Raw genomic sequence first — 20,346 nt, forward strand, 5'->3', positions numbered from 1 at the left:
GGTTTTCCCCTTCCACCAAACTCACAATTTTGCCTCTCTCTCTGTCTTGCAGGCCACGTAGCGCTGGACCTGGGCCTGATTCACGCCGTACATGGAAAGCCAGACCATCGTCCCGCCGAAGATGAAGGTCCAAAAAGTGTAGCGGCTGCGAGGATCCAGGTTAAAGCTGGGGAAGCAGAGAGGAGGAATGTGGGAAGTAAGACCTAGGAATCAGGGTAGACTGCCTCTGGCCCTGGAGGCTCCACAAGAGCATGAGAAAAAGCCTGGCTGCTGGATCAGGCCAATGGGCTGCCAAATCCAGCATCCTGGAATTCGAGATAAGACTGTCTCTGGACACCCCCCCCCCCAGAGATGGTGCCAAATAGCTCTATAGTTTCCACAAACCAGGACGTACTCGTTGAAGTTGATCCGGGAGTTATTGTACGCGATGGCCAGGACTTGTGCGGGGCTCCCCACCAAGATGGTCCCCTGGATCAAGATGGCGACAAAACCCGAAAGCATCACGACCACTTGGAAAACGTCCGTCCAGATCACGGCTTTCATTCCTCCCTGGAAGACAGAGGGGAAAGTTAGGGGCGCCCAAATCGCCTGGCTGCAGAACACACAGAGAAATAAACGCGTCATGTTTGGTTTCCTCTTTCAAATGTTCTTAAAAGTGTCTCTCTTTTGTCAATTATTTAATCAAATGTGAACATCTTTACGTATAAATTCTACATTCCAAATTTGTTATGCATTTCTCTTTCAACTTTGACTCCTGGTCTATCTCTCCATGCCGTTCTTAATCCCATCCCATTTACAGAATGCATTCTATTTTTTTTCTGCCAATTAATTTTTATTCATTTTCAAATTTAAAACACATCAAAACTAAATTAAAATTAATTTCATACAGGTTTTTGCAAAAACTGTTTTCCCACTCTCTCAGATATATTCCAGTTCATGCCCTTTTACATGCTGTTTATTTTACAGATATATCTCAAATTAACACCCATTTTTAAGCAAATTCCTTGTCCAAATTCCTTGTCTATCAAATAACAACATACTGCACTCTAATAAACATTTCATCCAAGACATATTCTCCTTTTTCATATATTATCAGTTTTCTGCTGCTGCTCATATTCCAAATCCTGCTCATAATGTCATCTGATTGTGCTATTTTTACAAATATTCCAAAATATTATTTCAAATATTCCATTCTTCCAGGAAGTGTGCGCAATACTGATTTCTTATTTTTAAGAGTGGTTTTCTCATTTTATTATATACTAGCTGGCCCTGCCACATGTTGCTGTGATTCATCTCTGTGATTTCCCCCACCCTGTGCCGATCCATGACGTATCCCGCCCTTCCCCCCACTCCCCAGGCTTATCCCTGTGATTCCTCCCCCCTCTGTCCCGACCCATGACGTATCACGCCCCCTTCTCCCCCCCACCCCCCGGCTCATCCCTGTGACTGGTTCCACCGTGTCCTGACCTATTCTGTCCCCTCCTCCCCCCAACCCCCACCCAGGCAAGTCAATACCTCCATTCAGCCTAGTCTGTAAAGGCTTCAGCCTAGTATGTAAACTGGAGCCAAAGTGCTGTTGAGAGGGAAGGTTTTATAGGTGTAATACCAGTGTAGCCGCCGCTAGAGGGTGCTGGTTTGTAACCTGGTTCTTTTCCCAGCATGCACTTTTGGCTGAGTGGTGCATTCTGGAACAGGTTTTTTGGGGGGTTTTACCTGGTGGAGGTGTGACATCTGTCTTAGCAAACTTTCCTACTGGTATATCCTTCGGACATTCACATGTGATGTTGTGTCAAAAATTCACCTCAATTAGTTTTAGTACAGTGGTACCTCGACTTACGAAGACGATCCGTTCCGCGGCCATCTTTGTAAGTTGAGGTTTTCGGATGTCAAAGCGCCGCTATGGAGCATGCGCGAAGCGCGATTTCATGCTTCTGCGGATGCACCGACCGTGCGCGCTGCTCTGCGCAGGCGCAGAACGCGCATGCTGGGCGCGCGCGGCAAAAGGCCTTCCGGGGGTTGTCGACTTCTGAAGTCAAAACTTTCGGAAGTCGAAGCGTTCGGATGTCGAGGTATGACTGTATTTTTATTTTAAAGCAGGGTTGTGCATTTTTACCTTCCAGGTGGTGCAAGTACATTTGCAAAGCTAAACCAATGCCCTATCCTGCCCCTGCTTCCGCCCCTTTTGGTGACGTTTGCAGGTCACTTCCGGGATCAGTGTGTGTGTGTATTGTTGCGCACAAAGTGAATGTGCATAAATAGAAATTAATCAATGGAACTAAATAAACGAGCCCATCGAATCGTACTCACAATGGTTGTGTAGAAGGTGCAGATGACCCCCGTGGAGAGCAGAGAGGCCCAGATATCCAGCCCAGTCACTAGAGACATAACAAAAGAGGAAAGGTTGGTCTTGAAGGCTGCTGACGAAAAGTGTTGCTCCTCAAAAGCTCAGTGGGTAGTTTTCAAGCAGAGGTTGGATGGCCACCTGTCAGTTGAGATCCCTGCATTGCGGGGGGTTGGACTGGATGACCCTTGGGGATCCCTTCCAACTCTACCATTCTACGAAGCTTGCTCCGCCTTCCATGCGAGAGAGGCCTTCAGCTATTTGAAGGTGGCTCTGGTGTCTAAGGTCTCCTCCAGGCTGAACGTACCCCACTCCCTCAACCATTCCTCATCTGGCTTGCTTTCCAGAGCTGAGAGACAACACAAGACTTACCTTGGTTGAGGATCAAGGCTGGAGCATAGATGACAATCCCGGTATACAGCATCTGTGTTGGGTGGGGGAGAAGGAATTGTTTTAACATCTGCATCCATGTCTTAGAAGAAGGAACTTTGGAGGAAACAGTGGTGGACTTTGGGCTTTCAAATTCCAACAGCGCCCTGTGCAATGTTAAAATCTGGTGTGTATGTGTCCCCCCCCCACACACACACACTTTTCGCGCTCCATTCTACAGTGTTGTTTTGGTGTCCCCTGCAACGTGCCGAGTTGTTCTACCTTAAACCCACCTCTCCTGCTTCTGGGAGACCAGGGGGGAGGGGAGGTTGTTGCAGCAGGAGGGGGAGACCTCCTGGCTTCTTCAGCAGCCAGACTCCTCTTGGCCTCCTTCCTCTCCTGCTTCAGCTTCTACCTGCTCACTAAGACCCTGTTACCTCTTTTGCTCCTCCCGCCCCCTCTGACCACTCAATGTTGTCCCACCACACTCCCTGGGCTCTGCCTCCTCTCCTTGGGGTTTCCAAAGCTCCTCCCCCCCCCCATTCCTCTGCATCCAACTAGTCCATGACAACTGCCCAAGACTCCTCCCTTCCAGGGTTTCCCCCAAGCAATCGAAGACTAAGCCAACCTCTCCTCCACCCTCTTCATGCCTCTCCTGGCTCTGGGAGATCAGGCAGGAGGGGAGTTTGTCGCAGCAGGAGGGGGAGACCCCCTAGCTTCTTCACCAGCCAGACTCCTCTCTGCCCCATGACCCCTCCTCTCCTGCTTCAGCTTCTGCCCGGATTCTGGCCTTCTCTCTGCCACAGATTCTTTGTCCGCCCAGCAAGACCCCCAGCGACTTACCGTGGCAATGATATACTGGATCGTCCCACACAGGCGGACTGCTTTGGAGAACCTCATTTCCAGGTACTGTCGAGAGAAGATGGTGGGGTGTAGAGTTGAGAGGAGAGGGAGACGGACACATGGAATCTTTCCAAAGTCCCCACAGGAGATTCCTCTCGGAAGAGTGACTGCCTTGCTGGCAGAAGGCCCCAGGATCAGTCCCATGGTGGCATCTCCAGGTAAGACTGGGAATGACCTCTTCTCTGAAATCCTGGTGATTCATTGCTGCCAGCCAGTGTAGACAGTACTGAGCTACATGGACTAGCAATCCATGTAGCAATTGGACTGGCAATACCAAGTAAACTTGGTATGACGCAGATTGTGCAATTAAATCCCTCCTTTTTTCAGAAACATGAAGCCTCACCTTGGTTTAAGAAGAATCCTAGAATTGTAGATTCAGGTAGCATTAGAAGAGATCCCCAGGGGCCATCTAGCCCAACCCCCTGCAGTGCAGGAATCTTTTGCCCAACATGGGGCTCGAACTCATGACCCTGAGATTGAAAGCCGCATGCTCTACCAACTGAGCCAAGGGCATGGAGAAGAAGGACCATTGCTCAGCAGTCAAGCACCTATATTGCATGCAGAAGGTCACCCAAGGGCATCTCCAGGAAGGGCTGCAGGGCGAGACCCCCGAATCTGAAACCCTGAAGAGCCATAGCTGCCAGTCTGTCTAGACAACACTGTGGTGGATGGGTCAAGGCTATAAGGGAGATTCCTTTGTTCCTATTGAATCAACAGGCCATGGATGCTTTAGTTGAGATTCCAGCCTTCCAGGGGGTTGGACTAGATGCCCCTCGGGGTCCCTTCCAGCTTTACAGTTCCACGATTCTAATAAAGGTGCGGACTAGAATATCTTTTTTAAAAAAATTTCAGTGGAAGGGTCATGGTTCAGCATCCTTGCAAGCAGAAGGCCCCCGATTCAGTCCCAAAGGGCCCCTCCAGGGAAGGCTGGGGAAAAACTCCTGTCCAGAAACTCTTGAGAGTGGCTGCCGGTCAGTGTGGGCACCACTGGGTTAGATGTGCCTAGTGATTTGGCTTGGGTAGGCCGTTCATCAGAGCACAAGACTCCAAATCTCAGAGTCATGGATTTGAGCCCCACATGGGGCAAAAGGTTCCTGTATTGCGTGGGGTTGGGCTAGATGACCCCTGGGGTTCCTTTCAGCTCTACAATCCTCTGATTCTATGGCAGGATTCCAGCTGTTTCCACCAGTCTTTCAGCTCAGCCATTCCCTGCCAAAGATAGTAAGCAGACTTCGTTCCCGGCAGCATTTCAGCCGACTGTCTCCCTTGTTCCAAAACACACACACATACACACACACTTTGTTTATTGATTTTGCAAACACAGAGAGACATCCCACTTGTGTGTGTGTGTGTGTGTGTGTGTGTGTGTTTCCCCTTCCACCCCATCTCTGATGATTTCCAGGTCAAGAAGTGCAGGGTTGGGGACTTTGCCCCTGAGCCTTGTCTCACCTCTAGCTCAACGGCTCCAAAACTGTTTTCGTTCCCAGTACCCCCAACACTTTTTTTAAAAAAAATCATTCCAAGGACCCAACAGCACCAGTGGCCTCTGTGAGGATAGGAGGCTGGCCTAGAGATGGGGCTCCCTTTGCATACCTTCCAATATCTCTGTGATGAAAATAGGCCCGTCCTAAGGAAAAGCAGGACATTCTGGGATCAAATCAGAAACCAGGATGGTTTCTGTGAATCCGCAACTGCCCCTGGGAACTTGGAGGGTCTGCGGTTTTGCCCTGACCCAACAGGGGTTCCTCTGATGTTCTTACGGTTGCACCTGGATTATGAGGCACCTTCTCCACATTGCAGTGATATCCTTGAGAGCTCCTTGTGCAACCAAGCTTCCACATCAGCTCATTCTGCGGCGCTACCATACGCAAATGCGCACCACGGCTGACTTCCTCGACCCGCCTGAGATACCTTCACTCCAGAGCTACATGGGTCTCTGCCTCTTTGAAAGCCCTCAGTGGTGCTTCTTGGCTCCCTGCCCAGCCATGCAAGCAAAAGCATCCAATCCGTGGTTATGGCTTTTGCGTCAGGTGAAGCCTGGCTGCTTCATGTGAGAACAGAGTGGCCAAAGACCCCTATGAATCTAGGAATCTGGGTAGACGGCTTCTGGAGTTGGAAGTTCCATAAGAAGATAACTAGAGCTGGCTGGATCAGGCCAATGGAAGCCCATCTAGCCCAGGGCCCTGTCCTCACGGTGGCCAAATACCCCTAAGAACCTGGGAATCAGGATAGACTGCCTCTGGGCCTGGAGGCTCCACAAGAATCATAGAATCATAGAGTTGGAAGAGACCCCAAGGGCCATCCAGTCCAACCCCCTGCCAGGCAGGAAACACCATCAAAGCATTCCTGACAGGTGGCTCTCAAGCCTCTGCTTAAAGACCTCCAAAGAAGGAGACTCCACCACACTCCTTGGCAGCAAATGCCACTGTCGAACAGCTCTTACTGTCAGGAAGTTCTTCCTAATGTTTAAGTGGAATCTTCTTTCTTGTAGTTTGAATCCATTGCTCTGTGTCCGCTTCTCTGGAGCAGCAGAAAACAACCTTTCTCCCTCCTCTATATGACATCCTTTTATATATTTGAACATGGCTATCATATCACCCCTTAACCTTCTCTTCTCCAGGCTAAACATGCCCAGCTCCCTAAGCCGTTCCTCATAAGGCATCGTTTCCAGGCCTTTGACCATTTTGGTTGCCCTCCTCTGGACACGTTCCAGCTTGTCAGTATCCTTCTTGAACTGTGGTGCCCAGAACTTATCACAGTATTCCAGGTGAGGTCTGACCAGAGCAGAATACAGTGGTACTATTACTTCCCTAGATCTAGATGCTATACTCCTATTGATGCAGCCCAGAATTGCATTGGCTCTTTTAGCTACTGCATCACACTGTTGACTCATGTCAAGTTTGTGGTCTACCAAGACTCCTAGATCCTTTTCACATGAGAAAAGCCTAACTGCTGGATCAGGCCAATGGTCCACCTAGCCCAGCATCCTGTCCTCACAGTGGTCCACCAGATACCCCAAAGGGAAACCCACAAGAAGGATTCAAGAGCATCTCTCCCCTCCTGTGGTTTCCAGCAACTGGTACTCCAAAGCATGGCTGACTCTAAACACGGAGGCCGAGCAGAACCACCATGGCTAGAAGCCGTCAATTCCATTGATTAATCCTATCCACTTTTAAAGCCAGTGCTTTTTTTCTGGGGGGATGCAGGGGTATGCATACCCCCCAAACATTTTGTGAATCTATGTTTGGCCTCATTGAGGGGGCAGTATTTCACTACGAGTAGGAAAATGAGAGTACCCCTAAACATTTTTTTAAGAAAAAAGGCACAGTTTGGAATCCCTCACTCCCCCCTGTGGCAGGGAGTTCCACAGTTGAACTACGTGCTGTGTGCAGATTGTTTCTTTGTTTATCTGACCTCTGTTTTCGTCGGCTACCCACAAGTTCTTGTGTTGCGAAACAGGTAGGGAAGCTCTCAACCCGCTTTCGCAATCCAAACCACTTTGCAAGATTGGCAGTTCCTAAATCCCAATTTCTTCAAAAATAGTAATCGTCCCAGCTAATTGCAGGTTGCTATGCAATGCAAACGAGATGACGGCAGGGCTTTGGGACACCGCAGTGTGATCCCAGGGATCTAGTCCAGATGCGGAGGATTAAATCTGAAATCAGTCAACAGGTGACTCACACCTGAGGTTCAGGTCTTTTGTTGGGTCTTTTGGTGATCTGCCTGACAGCATCAAATGTCTCCGAGGCAAACAATATAATCCTGTGTGTGCAACATTCCTCTAAACGCAATCCATTGTGTACTTTCAGACCTCCAAGTGTCCCTCTCTTCCAGGGAAACTCCCTGATTTACAGAAGCCGGCCTGATTTCTGATTTGTTTTGTTTTATTTTGTTTTATAATTATTTTTATTAAAGATTTTCTTGGGTTACAAAGGTAATGCAATGTCTCATTCATTTTTTTTTCCTTCCATGCATCATTTTTACACATCAATTTTCTTGTTGAGACATTATGAGGAAGGGGGGAAAGAGGTGAGTGGGATGGGAGTTGGGTGTGGTGGATTGCCGATGTTTCTGTTTTTCTTGGTATGTGTAGGGGTTCGACGTCAGCGTCGTTTGTGCAGGTTCTCTGTTGTTTGTTCGTGTTTCTTTGTTGGTGAGAGAGGTCAGGATTTGTCTTAGAATGTGGTTGTTCATTTGTGGTTGGCTGTGATGATCCTGAGTTTCTTGCATGAGTGGGGAGGGAGGGTGTTTTGATTAGGTTAGCCATATTGATTTGTATGCGGACGGTAAATTTTTGTCATTGTCCTGTTGGGCTGTATAAGTGATGAAGGGGAACCATACTGGGGTGACTGATTTCTGATTTGATCCCGAAATGTCCTGCTTTCCTTTAGGACCAGTGGCGGAGTGGGGGGGAGCGCACCACCCCCGGTGGGGTGCCATTGCGGCTGCCCCCCTCCCGCGCTGGGCACCAAGCCATCACGCACCACCCCCGCCTGCTCTCCACCGCCCATTCCCCGTAGTGCCAGAGCATGAAGCTCCGCCACTGTTTAGGATGCCCCTATTTTCTCTGGAGGGTCTGGAGTTATGCGACCCCCGAGCCAAGGAGATGAGTAACTAGACAACCTTTGGACGACATCTGAATGCAGCCCTGGATTGGGAAGCTTTTTTAAAAAAAATGTGTAATGTTTCATTATGTTTTTATATATGTTGGAAGCTGCCCAGAGTGCCTGTGATATAAATGGTGGGGTATTAATAAATAATAATAATAATAATATCATCATCATTATTGAATAGGACATGCCTATTTTCATCAGAGAAATGCTGGAGGGTATGTACACAGGAAGCTATATTACACCTAGTCACACCTTTGTTATATCACAGAATTCTAGAATGGTAGAGGGGGAAGGGACCCACAGGGGTCATTCAATCCAACCCCCTTCAATGAAGGAATACTTCCCACAGCTGTCACTGGGTGGGCTCAAACCACCAGCCTTCGGGTTAACAGCTAGACCCACTGACCCACTTTGCCACATGGATTCATGCATAGCTGCCTAGTCTCCCGTAGAAAAATGTGGGATCAGCAGCGGCGCGGCACCGGAAGTTGCTTCTAGGCATGTCTGGACATGTGTAGAAGCAACTTCCTATGCCGGCGCTGCCCAATTTCCGGTGCCCAGACATGGGCAAAGCGGCACCCGAAATCGGTTCTGCGCATGTCCAGACATGCGCAGAAGGAGCCTCCCTGGCAGGTAGGAAATCGGGGGATAAGAGCGGGAAACGGATTAAAATCCAGGGGTTTCCCGCGAAAAACGGGAGACTTGGCAGCTATGCATGGATTCATGGGTGAATATAACGTGGGCGGCGCTATGGGTTAAACCACAGAGCCTAAGGCTTGCCGATCAGAAGGTCGGCGGTTCGAATCCCCGTGACGGGGTGAGCTCCCGTTGCTCAGTCCCAGCTCCTGCAATTCGAAAGTGCAAGTAGATAAATAGGGAAGGTAAACGGCGTTTCCGTGTGCTGCTCCGGTTCGCCAGAAGCGGCTTTGTCATGCTGGCCACATGACCTGGAAGCTGTACGCCGGCTCCCTCGGCCAATAACGTGAGATGAGCGCCGCAACCCCAGAGTCGGTCACGACTGGACCTAATGGTCAGGGGTCCCCTTTACCTTATAACGTTGAAAAATGTATTCTGATACATGAGCATGAGAGCCTTAATCTCAGGGTTGTAGGTTCAAGACCCATGTCTCTACAATTCTATGATTCTAAAAGTGATTGCAGAAATGTGTTTATTGGGAGAAATCTGCTCTAAACCACTAGTAAAATTATATGCAGTGGAAGGGTTAAAAAAGAGACAATAGCAAATGGCTGCAAAAACGGGATTTTAGATCAGAAGCGTGAGGAACCTAACTGAGGAGAGAGCTCCAATGGGCTACGTTTGCTTTGTAAATTTTACGCACGTTGGCACATTCCTGGAGTGAGAACAAGGCTGCCTCTGCTGCCAGAATCTCTTCTCAGCTGGTCTGGATATGTTTGCTCTGCAAGAGGGTGCTCAGACGGTGCTGATTCAAAAGTCAAGAGGTGGTTTGTTTTGGGAGTCTCAAGATACGCTAGGAAAACAACCTTATCCGGCCATCTGGTTCAGGAGAGGCCTCTACAGCACATGGGAATGTGCGGCGAAAACATGCATGTGGCCACGTGGGTTTGTAAAACCAAGCCTGGCCTGCATGGGCGTACCCAGCGAGGGGCAGGGGGGCAGCTCCCCCCCCCAAGCAAAAAAAAACAATACCGTATTTTACTGACCATAATCCACACTTTTTCCCTCCAGAAACTGAAGGGGAAAAGTCGCTGCAGGTTATGGAAATCGGGCTGTTTCCGCCCCCTCCGCGGCTGCAGCCAGCGACAGGAACGTGGGAGGGGGGAGGAGCAGCCTGAGCTGGGGAGGGCGGACGGGAGCTCCATCCTTCCTTCCTTCCATCCTTCCTTTCCCCCCCTTTTCTTTCTTCCTTTTTCTCTCTCTCTCCCTCCCTCCCATCCCTTCTCTCTCTCTCACCGCTTCTTTCCTTCCTTCCTTCCTTCCTTCCTTCCTTCCTTCCTTCCTTCCTTCCTTCCTTCCTTCCCTCTCTCTCACCCACCTCTTCCTTCCTTCCTTCCTTCCTTCCTTCCTTCCTTCCTTCCTTCCTTCCTTCCTTCCTTCCCTCCTTCCTTCCCTCTCTCTTCCCCTCTCTTGCACCCCCTTTAGTTTGGATCCTGGGTACGCCCCTGCTGGCCTGGAAAAAGTCAGCCGAGGGGGATTTTTCTTCCTCTGTCCTAACACTAGAACTCAGGGAACATCCAGGAACACCCTCCACAATTTAAGCTGGAAGGTGTGCAGAGGAGGGCAACTGAGATAATCAAGGGTCTGGAATCCAGGCCTTATGAGGAATGGTTGAAGGAGCTCGGTATGTTTAGCCATGTGAAGAGGAGACTGAGGGGAGATATGAGAGTCATCTTCAAATATCTGAAGGGCTGTCACATGGAAGAGGGAACAAACTTCTTTTCTCCTGCTCTGGAGGGTAGGACCCAAACCAATGGCTTCAAGTTACAAAAAAAGGAGATTCCAACTAAACACCAGGAAGAACTTTCTGACAGTGAGAGCTGTTCAACAATGGAGCTGTCTCCCTCCCTTTTTTCAGCAGAGGTTAGGTGGCCATCTGTCATGGATGCCATTTAGGGGGTTTGACTGGATGACCCTCAGACCCCTTCCAATGCTCTGATTCTAAGGCAGCTTCCTGTGTTCCTAATGCCCTTACAAACATAATAAGACCCCTGCTGGATCAGGCCAATGGCCCACCTAGTCCAGCCTCCTGCTCTCACACGGGTCGCCCAGATGCCCATTTTTGGAATTCAGCAAGCAGGATCTGAGTGCAAGAGTAGTCCCCATTATCTGGTATTCAGAGGTAGAGTGTCCCTGTGCAGGGAGGATCTCTGCCTCCATAAGTAGAGCCCTGGTGGATCAGGCCAATGGCCCACCTAGTCCAGCCTCCCGTTATGGGGAAACCCGCAAGTGGGATGCGAGTGCAAGGATCACCCGGTACTAGGGTCAAGGTGATTGACAGCCTTTCCTGTTACTCTGTTTTGTTTTCGGGTTGTTTTGAGCATGCAACACGAATCATCTGGTATGTTTTCAACTGTGCCAAACTGACAAGCACCCAAACAAAACTTCAAGGTCCGCAGGAGACGGTACAAAGATTAGTGCTGTGCAAAAGGCCTGACCTCGGTTTATCCTGAGGCCACTTTGCTGCTGGAAGGCTGGGTGCAAAAGCAGCTAAAGTTCGCTCAGAGCTCCTTCTCTCACCCGCAGAGCAGCCGCCAGTGATCAGTTAAGCCTCAGATATGAAGCCAGGCGCCAAATGGCTCCCTAAAGGTTGCAGTAACCAAAACAGAATTGCCATTTGGGGGCAAGATGGCTCTAAAATCTTATTTTTTCAGATGATGGGCTGATAGTTGGTTGATTCTCAGTTAAACCTCTGACTAGTTCAGAGGGCGACCCTGAGCTGGGTTAAGAGCCATGATAACTTAAAGGAAAGTCACTTGATCCAGGAACAGTCTGCGCCTATATTGGAAACATGGGCTATTCATAATGTAAGAATATTCTTCACAACTCTGAGCAGACAGACAGCCTACTTTGAATAAGGCAAAAACAATCATTACTCAGAGGCTTTTTGATATTGAACTGCAAAAAAGAAGATGCCTTACTTCCTAAAAACTACAGGTGTCTAAAATATTGGCCTAATCTGGCAGCTGCACCGTATCTATCCAATATTACTTATGAATCTCATACATGGGCCTTTTCCAGAGCCCGATTTGATGCGATGCCTTCAGCTGTGTTACACGGCAAATTCTTGCATATACCAATCGAAGAGCGCTTTTGTCCATGCATGTCCAACAAGGCGGAATCTGTTATTCACATTCTTTTATTCTGTGAATTCTATAGCGAAGAACGATCGCAACTCATTTTACCCTTATTATCAAAATTCACACCCTTGCAATATTATCTGGAATCCCCCCCCCCCCGAAACATTACGCAAATTCCTTCTGGAAGATTCTTTGAGCTCAGTATCCTACGCTGTGGCCAAATTTTGCACCTTAGCTATTAAAAAACGTAAATCTCTTTTATTGAATAACATATTATAACAATTTGTCCTGCCCTCCGATGATGATATTGCTGCTACAGCTCTTAGTTAAATCTCTTATTCTTTTATGGTGTTTTATTCCTCTGGACCTGTATTTTAAGTATTGTATATTCAATTAGTATATTGAGTGTTAAAACCCCATATCAGTCGTTTTTATTGTTTATGTAGAGAATTATGCAGAATTTCTGGTTGGATATGCTGGCTGTTTGCCGTAATAAACATTGACTGACTGACAACTCTGAGCAGGGCTGGGCAGCGGGGGAAGCAAAGACAAGCAACAGCAATTCACTATACCATTGTTCACTGCTCCTGCTCAGGCTGCACAGAAAAGGCATTTTGGTTCCAGAAATTCGTTCCAATTGTGCAGATGAAATGTAACTGATAAAATTCTACAGAATGGGGCAACAGCAAGTGAAAACAGTCCAGATCGAAGGATCCCCAGATGGTGGAAATGTCAGGGTGGAGGTCTCAAGTGGTTCACATGGTGAAAACACAATAAACACTTCACCTCTCCGATCTGGAGAATTGGACATAGCCCAGCCCCCTGTTCTCACAGGGGCCAAATACTCCTAAGAACCTAGGAATCCAGGTAGATTGCCTCTGGACTGGGAGGTTCCATGGGGACATTAAAAGAGCCTGGCAGCAGCTGGACCTGGCCAAAGGGGCCCATCCAGCCCTTCCTCCTGTCCTCACACTGACTGACCAATCAGATGCGCTGACAGGAAGCCCACAAGCAGGAGCCTGGCAACTCCCTGCTAAGAATTCACTCACAGATGCCTGTCCAAATTCTCATAGATATCTCCTAGTTGGAAGGAGCCCTGTTTAAAAACCTTTAATGGATCACAGAGTCATAAATTGCTCAAAGGGTCATCCTAGCCCAGCCTGCTGCAATGCAGGAATCACAGCACAATCTATTCTAAGACCTGGAAGAGACCGGGGTTCAAGTCCTCCCACTCAGCCATGAAGTCCACTAGGAGTGACCTGGTGGGCACTAGCCTGCCTCACAGGGTTGTTGTGGGGATTCAATGAGGACCAGGAGCTGGAAGAGACCAGGGTTCAAGTCATAGAAGTATAGACTTGTAGAGTTGGAAGGGACCCCAGGGATCATCTAGCCCAACCCACTAGAATGCAGGAATCTTTTGCCCAACGTGGGGCTCGAACCTGCAATCCTGAGGCTCATGCTCTACTGACTGAGCTAGGAAGAGGTCTCACTCGACCATGAAGCTCAGTAGGAGCAACCTCGGGGGGCAGTCTCTGCCTCTCAGCCTGCCCTACCTCATAGGGCTGTTGTGGGGATTAAATGAGGAGTGGAAGAAGAACCACGTGCGTCAGTTTAATCTTGGGACAGAAATGCAACAAAGCAATCAGAGATCAGGAAGAAAGAGTCTTTAAGGAAGATTGGAAAAGATTTCTGGAAAATCTAAAAAAAACTATTTTGAACAGATTAAGACGTTAGTAGTTTTAGAGTGAATTCAGCAGTGTAAACTTACCTGAGAGAAGATTGAAAAAGAAAAGAACAAGGATTGATTGGAATATGCAGTGGGAAAGGATAACTAAAAGGCATGACATGTTTGATCCTTTTACATGCTTCATGGTATTTTATGCATTGTGATTTGCTGCAAAAAATGGTAAAACTAAAAATTTGATAAATGCATTTTAAAAAAAGAAATGCAATAAAGAAAACCAAGCAATGAGCTCACCTCGTAGGTGCTGGTGAGGCCAAGGCGGTAGAAGACCGGCAGGAATAGGTAAGCGGTCAGGAGTGTGTTCAGCAGCTGCCCCAAGCACATCCACAGGAACTTCACCCCATAGCGATAGGCCTCGGCCGGGACCCCCAGAACCTGGATGGCCGACATGAAGCTGGCGGAGAGGGAGAGGCCCACGGGGATGGCCGACATCTGCCGCCCGCCTGTGAAGAAGTCCTCCGAGGTCTTCTGGCCTCCTTTGGAGAGGGCATAGAAGAGGCCGATGCTGGTGGAGATGAGGAGCATCAAGGCAAAGACCCCATAATCCCATAAACTGAAGGTGAGCATCTCTGCTTGGAAGACCTCTAAACCACCTCCTAGCGCCATATTGGGCAGCTGAGAGGACCCCGTCCAACACAGGAACCACCGCAGATGGAGAGGGCAACCCTTGGTGGGTCCAGCGGAGAAAGAAAAAGGAGGAGGACTTGGAGGGTTAAACAGCAGAGGGAAGCGAAATGAGCTTCGGTCCTTGGGGAGAAGGGAGTAAAGGTCCAACTCTGCTCAGTACAGGCAGTGGGGTGGGAGAGAGAGAGAGAGAGAGAGAGAGAGAGAGAGAGAGAATCTCCACACTCCACAAATCACTATTTACAAGATCTGGAGGTGCCTGGGTAGCAAACAACTAAACCGCAAGAGGTGATACATTGGAACAGCAAAAAGTTTGCAGGCAAGGAAGAAAGGTTTTATTTAAACAGAAACAAAAAAGTGTTGAAAGCAAAAGAAGAGCCCCCCCCCCATGGAAGGGTGAAGGAATCGAGGCAGGAAAATAAAACCCAACCAAAATCTCTCCGGGATAAAAAGTCAGCAAAGACCCACACGCGCTCGCACACACACAGCCCCACCAGAATTTGCAAAGCAGGAATCAAATAAGAGAGAGAGATTTCCCTGTGATGTTCAGCGAGGAGGCTGAGATCCCGAGGTGAGGGGGGAAAGAGAAGTTCGGCTTAGAAGAAGCAAAAGGAGAAGCAGAGAGAGGAATTGCCCGGATTGCAAAGGCGAGATCAGCTGTTTGCAGAGCTTCCTTGCAAGCCACCTGCGAGGACTTTTATGAAGCCGGCGATGAGAGAGAGAGGCGTCACCCACCTTTCCCGCCCTCCTTCTCTTTCTTCTTTATCAAAGGTGCATTGATCTGTTTGGTGGAAAGAAGGACCCGGGCACGTGCAATTTTGGCTCAAGGTTCCCCTTTCTTTCTTTCTTTCTTTCTTTCTTTCTTTCTTTCTTTCTTTCTTTCTTTCTTTCTTTCTTTCTTTCTTTCTTTCTTTCTTTCTTTCTTTCTTTCTTTAAACTTTCTTCAAACTTGGATACAAACTTCAAGAAAGAAGATTCCACCTAAACATTAGGAAGAACTTCCTGACAGTAAGAGCTGTTCGGCAGTGGAATTTGCTACCAAGGAGTGTGGTGGAGTCTCCTTCTTTGGAGGTCTTTAAGCAGAGGCTTGACAGGCATATGTCAAGAATGCTTTGGTGGTTTTTCCTGCTTGACAGGGGGTTGGACTGGATGGCCCTTGTGGTCTCTTCCAACTCTATGATTCTATTATTCTTTCTTTCTTTCTTTCTCTCCCTCCCCCCCTCTCTTTTTCTCTGCGCCCTTTCAGCCCTGAGATCAGGAAGCCCGGGCGCAAAAAAACCCTGGGATTTCTGCAAGAGGAAGTCTTCCAGGGGGCGAGGTCACGGGCCTAAGCAGGGGCAGCTGCGCACCCCCTAAATCAAGGAAATAAATAAAAATACTTAACTAAAAGTAGAAATGATCAGAATATTGGGAAATGAAATGCTTGCCGAGAGGTTTTTAAGCAAAGTTTGGGTCTGCCGATGGTGCTTGAGCTGAGATTCCTGCCTTGCAAGATAACTCCCAGGGTGCCCTGGCCTTCCAACCTTGACATCTGTCAAGCATCCATGACGGCCATATTTCAAAAAGTCAAAATCTGGACACAAAAAGAGTTTCTAAGCTCTTTTCCCAGACAGCCAGTGATTTCCACCCGGACGCTGTTTATGCCTTTTTTATTTTTAAATTTATATCCCACCCAACTGGGTGGGTTTCCCCAGCTACTCTGGGCGACTAGCAGCATATATAAAAACACAACAAAACATCAAACATTAAAAAAAAACCAAAATATCCTATAGAAGCAACAAGGAAAGCTGCTCAGTTGCAGGTATGGGGTAGAATTTTCATTTTCCTTGCACTTGAAAGCAGAGCTACCTATTTGCAAATGAAATTCGCAGAAGAGAGGAAAGATTTAATAACAATAATAATAAATAAATAATTTTATTTATACCCCGCCCTTCCCAGTTCAGAAGGGAAGAAGTGTTAGGGAGAAATGTCCTAACTAACACCTGACATTGAAAGCAAATTTCATAAAATCATAGAATTGTAAGGTAAAAGTAAAGGACCCCTAGACGCCTAAATCCGGGCAAATTCAACTATGGGGGTGTGGCACTCATCTCACTTTTCAGACTGAGGGAGCCGGCGTTTGTCTGTAGGCGGAAGGGACCCCAAAGGGTCATCTAGTCCAACCCCCAATCTAGTGTCAAGCATGCTGGGCATTGCAGCTCTGTGAGAGGGGAGGAGTTTGGATTTGATATCCCGCTTTATCAGTACCCGAAGGAGTCTCAAAGCGTCTAACATTCTCCTTTCCCTTCCTCACCCACAACAAACACTCTGTGAGGTGAGTGGGGCTGAGAGACTTCAAAGAAGTGTGACTAGCCCCCAAGGTCACCCAGCAGCTGCATGTGGAGGAGCGGAGACGCGAACCCGGTTCCCCAGATTACGAGTCTACCGCTCTTAACCACTACACCACACTGGCTCTGTAGGTCCCATGGTAACGTTGTATGAACTTCAAATGTATGGTTTAGATCTGCCTCAAGGGAAACGATGTCGCAAAACATTGAGAAAGTAACAAATAAACAAATAGTTTATCGTGGGGGGGGGAGAGGTTTACGAACACATTCCACCAACCCCGACGGCTTCAACAGAGGATTCAATAAATTCACGGAGGAGAAGCCTATCAGAGACAGCAATGCTTCCGAATGCCAGGTGGTCTCGTGTTTGAATCCTGCTTGTGGGCGCCCATTGGCCTGATCCAAGAGGCTTGCCTTGTGCCTTTATGAAACCTCCAGCACCAGAGGCAGTCTATCTCGATTCCTTAGAGTTCCTTCGGGGTATTTCCATGGGGCATCTCCCATGGGGCATCTCCCATGGGGCAGCTCCCTTCAGACCTCCTATCACCCATCACCTAACTGCCAGCCCATTGGCATCTCTTAGGCACACACACCTTCAGGAAATGAGGCTGGGAGTTCAGAAGAAGGCCAGCTCTCTGCACTCCCCATACCTGCATAACCTGCAAGAAAAGAAAGCCCCAAATCTCTGGGTTGTGTTATTGTGTAACCAGGAAATTTCTCTTTTCCTTCTGCATACACTGCAAGCTTTCTCACATCCGTCAGAAAGGACCTGGTCACTTGCAAATAAATACTCTATTTTTTTATAATAATAAAAAATGTAAACACACCCCTGCCTTGCAGAGGGTTCAGCTAGATGACCCATGGGGGTCCCTTGATGGCTACTGGCTGTTGCTCTCCCAGCACCTGCCCTTTCACTCCCTGCCACCACGGCATAACCTGCAAAAAGGCCCAAAATCAGTAAGTACAGTAAGTCTAAGGTTGCTCAACAACAACTTTGCCAACTTTTGGTCTGGATTTTCAACATTTTGAAACATGGCAGCCCTAGTCTCACATGACGTCTTGCCTGCAGCTGCTGAATTGTGTGCCTGCCTCTTTTCGAAATCCCTTCCTTACTCAAACAGCCCCAACCCAACAAAACAGAAAGTTTGTGGAGAGAAATGTGTCATCAAAGACACGGGCTGGAAAATTCCCCGATTGCTGCAAGGTCAAGTTGCATGCATGGGATTCGGCACACTTATAATCGCTTATAATCGCTTCAAGGGCGAGCAACGTTGTTTCTTAAACAATGAGCTTGGAAAAGAAAAGAAAAAATACTGTTGCATTAACATACATGAATATGCAGGTGTGTGCTATATTCTTATTTTGTTGTTGTTTAGTCGTTTAGTCATGTCCGACTCTTCGTGACCCCATGGACCAGAGCACGCAGAGTCTTTAAGCAGAGGCTTGACAGAGCCTTGACAAGAATGCTTTGATGGTGTTTCCTGCTTGGCAGGGGGTTGGACTGGATGGCCCTTGTGGTCTCTTCCAACTCTATGATTCTATGATTCCTGTCTTCCACTGCCTCCTGCAGTTTGGTCAGACTCATGTCTGAGCTCATGTCTGAGTTTGGTCAGACTCGAGAACACTGTCCAACCATCTCGTCCTCTGTCGCCCCCTTCTCCTTGTGCCCTCCATCTTTCCCAACATCAGGGTCTTTTCCAGGGAGTCTTCTCTTCTCATGAGGTGGCCAAAGTTTTGGAGCCTCAGCTTCAGGATCTGTCCTTCCAGTGAGCACTCAGCGCTGATTTCCTTCAGAATGGATAGGTTTGATCTTCTTGCAGTCCATGGGACTCTCAAGAGTCTCCTCCCGCACCATAATTCAAAAGCATCAATTCTTCAGCTATCAGCCTTCTTTATGGTCCAGCTCTCACTACCATACACTACTGGGAAAACCATAGCTTTAACTATACGGACCTTTGTCGGCAAGGTGATGTCTCTGCTTTTTAAGATGCTGTCTAGGTTTGTCATTGCTTTTCTCCCAATAAGCAGGCGTCTTTTAATTTCGTGACTGCTGTCACCATCTGCAGTGATCAAGGAGCCCAAGAAAGTAAAATCTCTCACTGCCTCCATTTCTTCCCCTTCTATTTGCCAGGAGGTGATGGGACCAGTGGCCATGATCTTGGTTTTTTTGATGTTGAGCTTCAGACCATATTTTGCGCTCTCCTCTTTCACCCTCATTAAAAGGTTCTTTAATTCCTCCTCACTTTCTGCCATCAAGGTTGTGTCATCCTTATATCTGAGGTTGTTGATATTTCTTCCAGCAATCTTAATTCCGGCTTGGGATTCATCCAGTCCAGCCTTATTATCCTACTACAAATAGAATCATAGAACTGTACAGCTGGAAGGGACCCCGAGGGTCATCCAGCCCAGCCCCCCGCAATGCAGGAATCTCAGCTGAAACTTCCAAGAAAGATGGCCAGGCAACCTCTGCAATAATTTTCAGTAACCTAATATATTCCGTGTAAAACTCATTCCCAATATCATGGTATTGATCCAAAAGAAGTCTGCCTTTATAAGCAGTCTGTTCATACGCTGCCAATATTGTCATGTTGTCGAGCCATTGTGCCATTGTATCGTATCTCTATTCTTCCAATTCATCCATATCATAGAATAGAATCATAGAATCATGGAAGAGACCACAAGGGCCATCCAGTCCAACCCCCTGCCAAGCAGGAAACACCATCAAAGCATTCTTGACATATGCCTGTCAAGCCTTAAAGACCTCCAAAGAAGGAGACTCCACCACACTCCTTGGCAGCAAATTCCACTGCCGAACAGCTCTTACTGTCAGGAAGTTCTTCCTAATGTTTAGGTGGAATCTTCTTTCTTGAAGTTTGAATCCATGGCTCCGTGTCCACTTCTCTGGAGCAGCAGAAAACAACCTTTCTCCCTCCTCTATATGACATCCTTTTATATATTTGAACATGGCTATCATATCACCCCTTAACCTTCTCTTCTCCAGGCTAAACATACCCAGCTCCCTAAGTCGTTCCTCATATGGCATCGTTTCCACACCTTTCACCATTTTCAGACTGACCATATCAGTCTCTTGGCCACCACTGGGCAGCCTAGAATCCATTTTTGCTGTTGTCAATTGCCATACAATGAGTATATGGAGAGTAAGGAATCCTGTGTGCAGTTCTGGATGCCTCAATGCTTTTGAACCTGATTCTGAGGAGAAATCTGCAAAATAACTAAGCATGTAATAGGAGACACTCCAGAACTGGCCCTACTAAATATTTTTCAAGATGACAATGCACACTAACATTACAAAAAAAAAATCATAAGCCACTTGCAGATAGGAGTGTCGGGGTATAAATAAATTATTATTATTATTATTATTATTATTATTATTATTATTAGACATTGGACAGACCTGTCAAGAGTGAACATGGACCGCTGGTACCAAATTGTATGAGAAACAACCCTACTAGAGGGGGGAATAATCCACAGATTCATAGTTGGAAGGGATCCTGAGGGTCATCCAGTCCAACCCCCTGTAATGCAGGAATAGGCAGTTGTCCCTTACAGGAATCGAACCTGCAACCATGGCATTCCTTTTTATCCTTTCTTTCTCTTCCCTCTTTCTTACTCTTTTTCTTCCCTCTTT

General features: G+C 47.7%; 1 protein-coding gene across 1 annotated transcript in view; it reads right to left on the bottom strand.

The window, feature by feature from the left end:
* SLC5A5 (solute carrier family 5 member 5) overlaps nt 1–15,022 on the bottom strand; it is a 32,873-nt gene extending 17,851 nt beyond the window's left edge. The window contains exons 1-6 of the mRNA XM_060275431.1: nt 13,981–15,022; nt 3,554–3,619; nt 2,714–2,765; nt 2,308–2,375; nt 395–549; nt 26–166 (exon numbers count right to left, since the gene is read on the bottom strand). Of these exons, the coding sequence (XP_060131414.1) occupies nt 26–166; nt 395–549; nt 2,308–2,375; nt 2,714–2,765; nt 3,554–3,619; nt 13,981–14,352 (854 nt within the window). The 5' untranslated portion in view covers nt 14,353–15,022. The remainder of the gene's footprint in view (nt 1–25; nt 167–394; nt 550–2,307; nt 2,376–2,713; nt 2,766–3,553; nt 3,620–13,980) is intronic.
* Between the last annotated feature and the right edge of the window lie 5,324 nt (nt 15,023–20,346).

This window comes from Zootoca vivipara, chromosome 6 (assembly GCF_963506605.1).
Source record: "Zootoca vivipara chromosome 6, rZooViv1.1, whole genome shotgun sequence".
Taxonomy (NCBI): Eukaryota; Metazoa; Chordata; class Lepidosauria; order Squamata; family Lacertidae; genus Zootoca; species Zootoca vivipara.